This window comes from Malurus melanocephalus, unplaced genomic scaffold (assembly GCF_030028575.1).
Source record: "Malurus melanocephalus ecotype Western Australia unplaced genomic scaffold, MMel_1.1 scaffold_128, whole genome shotgun sequence".
Lineage (NCBI taxonomy): Eukaryota > Metazoa > Chordata > Aves > Passeriformes > Maluridae > Malurus > Malurus melanocephalus.
Genome location: NW_026623360.1, coordinates 1,928,094 through 1,936,811, shown reverse-complemented (window position 1 = coordinate 1,936,811; position 8,718 = coordinate 1,928,094). Strand labels below are relative to the sequence as shown.

At 38.3% G+C, this 8,718-nt stretch overlaps 1 protein-coding gene across 3 annotated transcripts in view; it reads right to left on the bottom strand.

The window, feature by feature from the left end:
• Positions 1 to 8,718, bottom strand: part of MPPED1 (metallophosphoesterase domain containing 1) — a 62,088-nt gene that overhangs the window by 42,883 nt on the left and 10,487 nt on the right. For 2 of the 3 annotated variants that reach the window (XM_057370569.1, XM_057370570.1), the window contains exons 2-3: positions 5,976 to 6,237; positions 819 to 1,000 (exon numbers count right to left, since the gene is read on the bottom strand). In XM_057370569.1, the coding sequence (XP_057226552.1) occupies positions 819 to 1,000; positions 5,976 to 6,127 (334 nt within the window). In that variant the 5' untranslated portion in view covers positions 6,128 to 6,237. Of the gene's footprint in view, positions 1 to 818; positions 1,001 to 5,975; positions 7,333 to 8,718 lie in introns of those variants that run through there. The other variant, XM_057370571.1, reaches the window with a different exon arrangement.

Sequence of the window (8,718 nt, the reverse complement as noted above, 5' to 3'; positions counted from 1 at the left end):
CGTTACCCTTAAACTGTGTCCTTTCTCTCTCCAACTCCTTCATTCCCCTCTCACCATTTTTTGATAATAAAATGTCAGAATCCAAAAGCCTCTTTTATTCTAAATTAAGGTATCTGCAATGCTTCARGAACAGCACTGATGAGGGTTTTTGTCTGAATACAGTGCATGCTTTCCAATTTTCACTGTCTTTTTTTTTAGCATATACAAAACATTGCAGAAGCACATGTAAATCATCACTCTCTTGCCCAGTGGAACAGAATTTCAGTTACCAATGCCAACAGTTGCCTACAGAAGGCATCTACATCTGGTCTGCTACATCCAAGGCAGCAACCACAGGCACACACGGTTTGCTTTGTTTAGAATTCATCTCTGTGGCGCAGCTGAGCCTCAGCTATTAAAAAAACCCAAACCTGTGAGCCCTCCGGGGTTAAACAGACAAACATTTTCAGTCACAACAACTTTTGGGGGCAGGCAGCAAAGCCGTAACAATGCATGGAAGAGGTTTTATGTAAATTATTAAAGGCCTACTGACTTAAATTGTTGCTAGCACCGAGAAGTTGCTTAATGCACACTTGAGAGTGTGAAGGCAGAACAGATGAATAGTCTCACAAATCCTATTTGCTCAGTTGGAAAAATGCAAAAATATTTGTTGAAACTAAGAAAAAAAATCCGATTCCTGCTTGCTGCCATTCAAATTTAAAAGTCAAATCAATATTCATGATTTCTGAGTGCATGGTGGTTTTTACTGGGAGGCAGAAGGGGCAGATACAATCAGTAAACAAATTTACTTTCAAATCCACACAGAATTCAATACCTACCTAGCCACTCGTTGAATTTTTTTACTTCACTAGGAAGTCCCAGCTCAGTAAAATCACCAGCATGTATTAACACATCTCCATATGGCATTTGGATGGGATCAGTTCTTGAGTGAGTATCAGAAATACAGACAAATCGTGTATATCCTGGAGGCTTCGGAGCGTCATGGGGCACCGGATCAACCCTGTAGGAAATGCATCATAACAAGGTTATAAAGTATTTACGTACTTCTTAATGTCTGCTTTGCAATTCTAATACTACTTTCTACCTTTACAAGAGATTACAGGGACTTCTAAATCTGCCTGATGGAAGGATTTATTAAAACAAACCTAACACTAATGGGAGGTGTAAAAATTCTTGATGTTCACATCACAACATTTTCAGTATTTGTTGGGTAGATAGATTAATTTAAAGAGATTAAGGAAAAGAGATTGGACTATGGCAGTAACTCTGACACAAATACTTACAAATAAATCAAAGGCAYTGGCAGTTTCAAAGGAAGAGTACTATCCCATTTTATCATTCAAATATGATTACACTGTACACAGAGAAAAGATTTATTTTWGATACATAAATACATTTAAATGCTTTTTTTTTCTAATTATAACTTCTTTTCGGCAAGTTACTCCATTCCAGCAAATTTAATTAACATATTTTGTGAGATATGTTCCAGCATGTTGATGCAAAGCAACATAAGAACTCTCCTAACAGCTGTAAATGTACATTAAAGCCTGACTATGTCAGGACAAAGTGACGACATTCTGTGCTTAATTACACTAAATGCAATCAGATGCTGTGAGGGGTGAGGCTGCATTGTTCAGAACCCAATCTCTACATACAAAACCAAGGGAATGAAAGATCTGACCCAGTTTGATGAGACTCAGTTATGATTTACAAGAGGAAATCAGAGAACACCTCTCTGCTATAGGAGGAATATTTATTTTCAAATCCATCTTTTTAACCTCAATCCATATTTTGTTCAAATACATGGAAGTAAATGTATCTATATGCAGTTATACTGTATCTGCTATTCCAGTTAGGGAATTTTGGTGGAATAAAATCAAAAAACCAGAGATGCAAGAGTCATATTTGTGTCACTAGAAACCATAGAARTATACAGAATTGTTATGAACTATTCACTTTTACAACATTTATTTTGAAAAGACAAATAAAATTAGTTTTGTTCACTGTTGAAGTATACAATACATATTTCTGTCCCTTGCTAGCTGTGCTTCAATTCAGAGCCTACTTTTACATAAACAAACTCAGAAGCTAAATTTAGAGAACTTTGCTAYTAATAATACTATTTCTGTTTACTAGGTAAAGTTTCAAAAAGTATTTTATTGTTTAAAAGCATAAGATATAATCTTTAGCCAATCTTTTCTCTATGTCAAAAAGTCTGTGAAATTTATAGGTGGATWAACTGAGGTGATTTTGATAACTTCACAGGATGATTGAGAGGGTGAGGAATAAATCTAAATCATTGAAATCTTGTTAAATAGAGAAAAAGGTCTTAGCAATTTTCCACAGTGTGACTACAAAACCAGAGTACCCATCTTTCCCATACTTTTATAGGAAGAAAAAATATTGGAGTTTTTACAGCATTACGAAGGAGCAGCCTTTTAGTACAAATACCTTCTAGTTGTCTTTCTGAAGTTCCAGGTTTTAAGCAGAAAGTAGCTAAATATGAGCTGAAGAGTAAACCCAGTTGTGATCAAATCCTACCTGATGAACTACATATCAGCTGCAAATATAAGCATGGATGTAGTGGGAACTCTAAAACTTGGGTGGCAAAGAGTGCAGTGCTTGGACTCTGAGCAGATGGAAACACCTCTTGGAGGGCACATGGAGAAGGGCAGATGAAGGAAAAGAGTTGAGATGTTAAAAACTCCACTGCTCTGGCGGAGAAGAGAGCTGCACAGGGTGAGCTCCAGGAGAGGCAGCAGGGCTGCAAAGGAATGGGGGTGGTGAACAGTGGGGTTTAGACTGGGCACTGAGGGTTTGCCATAGGTGTGGGCTGTRTGAAAGATAATGCACTCAGTTAAATGAAACCATAAAATCATAAAAATGATGAGGAACTGACCCTAGCTATCATTGTATCTGTTCAAGTGAATTAAACATCAGTCCTGTAAACACAATTACAGCTCCCMATGCCCAACACTTCCCAAAATGAGGTACAGACAGCATTACTAAGCCAGCTTTAGATCATGAATACTACCCTGGCAAACGGAAGGATATGGGCTGGTCTAAAATACCACTTTTTGACTTTTCGTGGTAGGGCAGCCTTTAAAGCAGGTACTGCTTCTTCYTCAGAAATCTTTTAAAGCTCAGCACAGCAGTAAGTTGCGTGTTAGGGAGTAGTGTGCATTTCACATGGAAAGCTGTATGGAAAAAACAGCAGATTTACCATGGCAACCCCATGCAGCATATAATGCGYATGCTTTGGATGGGGATGGGGAAGGTAGGAGCAGCATTCTCCAGGTTGCAGAGGTATGTGTAACTTTTTAACTGTGCAATAGGCCAGAGAATTTTCATGGGAAAAGGGCATCAACACAAAAAAAAATTAAAAAAGAAAAAAAAAGCCAACCAAAAAACCAAACAAAAAACAACCCAAACCTCAAATAAATGAGATGCAGATTTCTCATGTTGAAGTGATATGCACACACTGAAACCATATATAGGTAAAAACATATGTCAAGTTTCGCAAACACGTTGTATTACTGGAAATAATTTCTGAAGGCTCAATCCCCATATTCTTGTGTAACGCATTCCCACAGCAGCTGTCACACCAACACCCAATGCACAGCTTGCAGCACGAGCAGAGGAATACAGATCTGTTGATTATTTTTGTGCAAAYGCTTTGTTTTTCTTCAGATCAGTAGGAAAAGTTGCAGGCAAATTGAAAAGCAAAGTTGAAACATCTCAGAGCAAAAACACTTCTAGAGATTAGTTTATGCACTAGATTTCAGTACTCCAGGAAGGAGAGAGACAAGCATTTTTCAGAAATGACTGATGGACTTGAAAACACTGGCAGAATTTACCACCCTTATTGTCAGGGGCAGCCCAGTCATCTCACAAGCACAGGGATGCCAGACTGTGGCAGGTCTAGAAAGGGCTGTCAGCATCTTATGGGAGCTAAAACATGGAACAAGGACTGAGAACTTGCACAGAGGACCAAGGAAGAGCTGCAAGTCTGAATCCAGAAGAAAAGGAGCATACAGCCCTCCCCCACGTGGTTAAAATAGTTTGCCGTGAGTTCAGATGTTAACAGCTCTATGTGAAATGTTTACGATTGCCTGCAACATCACCAATGGAGGTGCACAAAGCCTTCACCTCCYGAAGTTAAGGACAAAACTTGCATGCACAGAAGCAGGGCTAAGATTTCAGCCACAACCATCATGTGAATAAAAGGTGCTTTTGTCACCCTWTTTATGTCTACTTTTCCCTTCTTTGTTACTATTCTATTCATCGGTAGGAAGAAAAAGCAATCCTGCTGGTATACACAAACATTATTTACTATTTCTGTACAAAGAAAAAGAGTATATCAGATTGTGGTACATGTTTCAATTGATTTGGCCTGGGTTTTTTATTTGCACAAGCTTCTTCAATAGTATTAATCATTCATGAGAGATTGTTAAACTCTTCTGAGAAACTATTTTCTAAGGGTAGCTTATTTTCAACTACTTGCTTAGGTACTGAGTTTCTATCATGCAATTGACCGTCTAAGCCTCCAGTAACAGGATTTCTTACTGATTCGAAGTTTAAACAGCRTATTGTTGAGAACCAAGTGAATATTAATAAATAACTTATTTTCAGCCCAGTAAAAAACATTCAGCTCTTAAGACCAGGAAAAAAAATCCTGAGTGCCCAGGAACTKTCTGGATATTCACAAAGAATAGCTAAGCCTCAACAAATCAGGCAACCTGCATTTGGCATTTTCATTTGTAAAAGTATTTCTGAACCCACATTTGTTTGTTTGTACTTTTTCTACCATTTGCCAGCTCTATAAACAAAAGATGTTTCCCAGTGCTAACACTCAACTCGTTTTACTGTTTGCATTTCAGTAGAATCTAAAAAACCCCAACACAGACCATAATACACTGCCCCCAAAAACTGTGTTTGCTCACCATCTTGATATAYATGTTAGTCATCAGATTTTTTTTATATAATCTAATTTATGCCAAAGAAGCATTCACTAAATAGACACACAGCATTCAACGAGTCACAAGTGCTGAATTCTTTAACTGCAACCTACGTTTTTATGTTTTCAAATGGTATTAAATACAAAAAATGTGAACAATGTTACTATCTGTTCAGTCTTGCTAAAGAAAAAGGGYTCCCTTTAACAAATGAAAACCAGCCATCTGATCTAAAGATAAAGCTGCTTCTCTCTTTAATAAACACAATAAAATGGTGCAGACACTTTTATTCCCTATAAAAATATTTTACAGTAGAATTTTATACTTAATTTATTTGTAATAGCTTTACTGTTTTGATCTTCCTTCTGGCTTTAAACTTTACGGCAGGTTTCATTTTGTAATTATAATTCTCCACTTTACGTTACAAGTAAATCATCTAGAGCAGTTAATTTTACTGATGTTGTCATTATATAAGAAGTCAGAAACAAACACATTATTTTAATTACTCTTTAAGCACTTGGCATTTTTGGCACATTGGTGTGAAAGTAAGTTGTCGGATGGGTGCCCACAGTGTTTTATGTATGGATATGATTTTTCCCTCATATGCAGCTGTAATATAACTGACTAAATAGAATGTGTGCTCTACAGCTACAGGCTCGGTATTTGCAGCAGCTATGTACATCAATATGCAAGTGCACAAAGCAAACAAACATTATTAGGATTGTAGAAATCATCCTTGTAGCATCTCATGTTTTATTATCACTGCTTGTTTTTTATTTCTCTTTTTAATACGTAAGTACTATGYATTACACTTACACCAGTGAAGCAATCTTTCTCCCATCCTTTAACAAAGTACTATTCAAATGGACTGATTTTGTATCATTATAGTAATTATTATTAGAAAGGCAGCARAACAGTGTTCTTTGAATTCTTTTCGACTGGCCCATCAAATAACACATCGACAAGGCAATAACAATTCCGAAAGCTGTGCTAGAGCAATAACAAAACTATAATACTTACATTTGCACATGTGGGGGCTGGAAACGTCCCTGGTTAATGTTGTAGAACGTGAAAGCCTGTGTGGGGTTGGAGCTGTACTCATCCACCTCGATGATSAGCCGACTGTGCTGGTGCCTCCTGGCTGCCATGATGTGGGACTGGGCGAAGGCCATGTCTGCAGCAGGCTGGGCTCCCTCAGGCCACCATCTCTGCTATCTTCCTACGCTGGGGGTGAGCACCATGACATCCCCTCACTCAGCCAGCACACTCCCCTTCCAAACACCTGCGGGAAGATTGGACAGATGCAGCGTAACTGTTGGATACTSAATTGGCTCGGAATTTGCTTTATTTAATATGAGGTGAAGATGAAGGGATGAAGACAGACTGCTCAAAGAACTCTTTACAAACCTTTCCTACTCAGCGACCTGATGAACGGGTTTTAATTGGGAGTGGAAAGCATGGAGAGAAACTAAACTTGCTACAGAACATAGGGGCAACTTGCTCAAGTATTTCAGACATTTAATCCAAACTCAAAAGACAGGAGAGTTTTTCAGAATGGCACATCAAATCATAATGTTTTTCCAACACAGCCATTTACCTCCTTTTCTTTTAATAGAACTGATGAACTTTTATTCCTCATCCTCCCTCAAAAAACCGCACCAAACCTGAAATTGAATACACAACTATGCGCAACTCAAATGCAAGGTAATTAAACGAGAACCAGTTTAACTAAATCTTCCCAAACCCTGTGACATTTATTTCAGAAAAGCACTGCAAGAGACTGTTCTTTACATCAACAAAACAGAGTGAGTGGCCTTCTTGCACTTGATCCTGGTTTTATAGATCACTGAAAGAACTCCTTGAGGACAGCACAACTCCTKGAGTGAAGGACACAAATATGAAAGGCTCCCCTCATCAAACAATTTTCAGTGAGCGCCAGCATTCTGGGTTCACAGAAAAACAGAGTGATTCCAAGCTAACACACAGTTAAATGTTACTAAGTATTAAAAAATGTAAAATCCATACAGGTTTTATGTTTGGGAATAAATTTTTCCCTGAAGGTTACACAAGTCTAGAACAGCAGTACTGRAAATGGGTAGAGGAAGAACAAAGTGAAACCAACTGGAATGCAAAGAGTATCCCCTAGAAACRCAGAAAGTAATTTAAATGTGAATTTTACTCGTATTTCCCAGTTTTAATAAAAAATGGATTATAAGATATAAAGGTGGGTATTTTTACAGTATAACTTTGCATCTTTTTTARAAGTTGCCTGACTTAAATATTGACTTTCATGCAAGCGGGGGCTCTTTTCTTCTAGGGAATACAAGCCATGTGATTCACAGATGTATTTCATGAAAAGCTATGCTAGAATGCAGCAATTCACTTAATATGCAGAGTTTTGGAGAGCAGAACTAGAAATATTTTATGTGACCATGTTGGTGTTCCTTTCTTCCATTCTGAAGGGCCTCACTGCCAAGAGTGATGGATGARGGACGCCTTCATAGTCACTCAAATTTTTAAAGCTATTTACAAGTACTTAGGTCCAATTCAGTTTAGTGGCAGTCAAGCACCTAAGCATCTTTAAAAATCCCGGCTGCAGCCCTTTGCTTAACTGCCACAGATGTTAAGTGCTCCAGGAAGAGGCAGGGTATTTTTGTTTGGGGAAATCTTGTTTTCAGGAAGCCAAAATGAAAGATTCAGCTTGGTTTTTGTTGCTGTTTGAATGGCTGTAAGATGATGACAACTTGCTGTCACTAATAAGCCGCAGAAAAAGTCTCAGAATAAAGGAGCAAGATTCCTACATGCCCTCCCTTAGAATGGAGTGCTAAGGAAATGCTAGAATAACGACAAAGAAAATTTGGGATTTCAAACACTGAGATGCTGTATTCAGGCTACAGAAGATGCAGCAGCACAAAGGAATGTGACAGAGCAGGGGGAGGGAAGGGAGGCACGATCCTTAATCAAGTATAAATTGCTGCATTTAGGAAATAAGAAATTATGACAGCAGATGTGAAGAACCTTCCCTAAGGAGTCTCCTGTATTAAATGATGCATTTGTAAAGAAGTTTGAATAGTCAAGGTCAGAGATTTTATAGGGGGCAAACTGTTCGATGTGAACTTACTTCTGTTTAAAAGAAACTATTAGAACTGGTGACCTCTAGAAATATTCTCCAGCAAGAGAAATAATTTATGATTCCAAAGCTCTACATAAGGATTTCAAACTACCTGAAAAACACAGCTTTTTTTAAAAATAATTCAGGGATTATGTCCATTTTACACACACCTGAACTGAACTGGGGCTACCAAAGGAGTTAAGGGACTACCTTAGGGACCTGGAATCTCCCTTTGGCATTAAGAAGTTCTCAGGAGCTCACAGTAGCTGAGAAAACAGCTTCTGCCCAACTCCTCTTGGGGTTCTGTTCTTTACAACTTATCACAAGTTAGATGTCAAATCTGCTGCAGAAGGAGCAGATATATGTGCATGTACCCCAGTGTCCACTCTTTGGCTCTCTTCCTCTTTCTGGGTAAGTGGAATAGGGGTTACCAACACAATGTAACACAAAAGACAAATTTATTTGGAAACAGAAACAACAGTACACCACTCGACACACCCTTTGGTGCTGAAGAGCTCTTTTAGGCAGAGAAGTGACCCTTGCACACAAGAAGTGTGTGAATCACACCATTAGGTCAGCTTGAGAGAGTGGCACCCACGGGCATTCAGAAAAAAGTTCACCCTATATACAGGTGAAAAATGGGAAGACAAC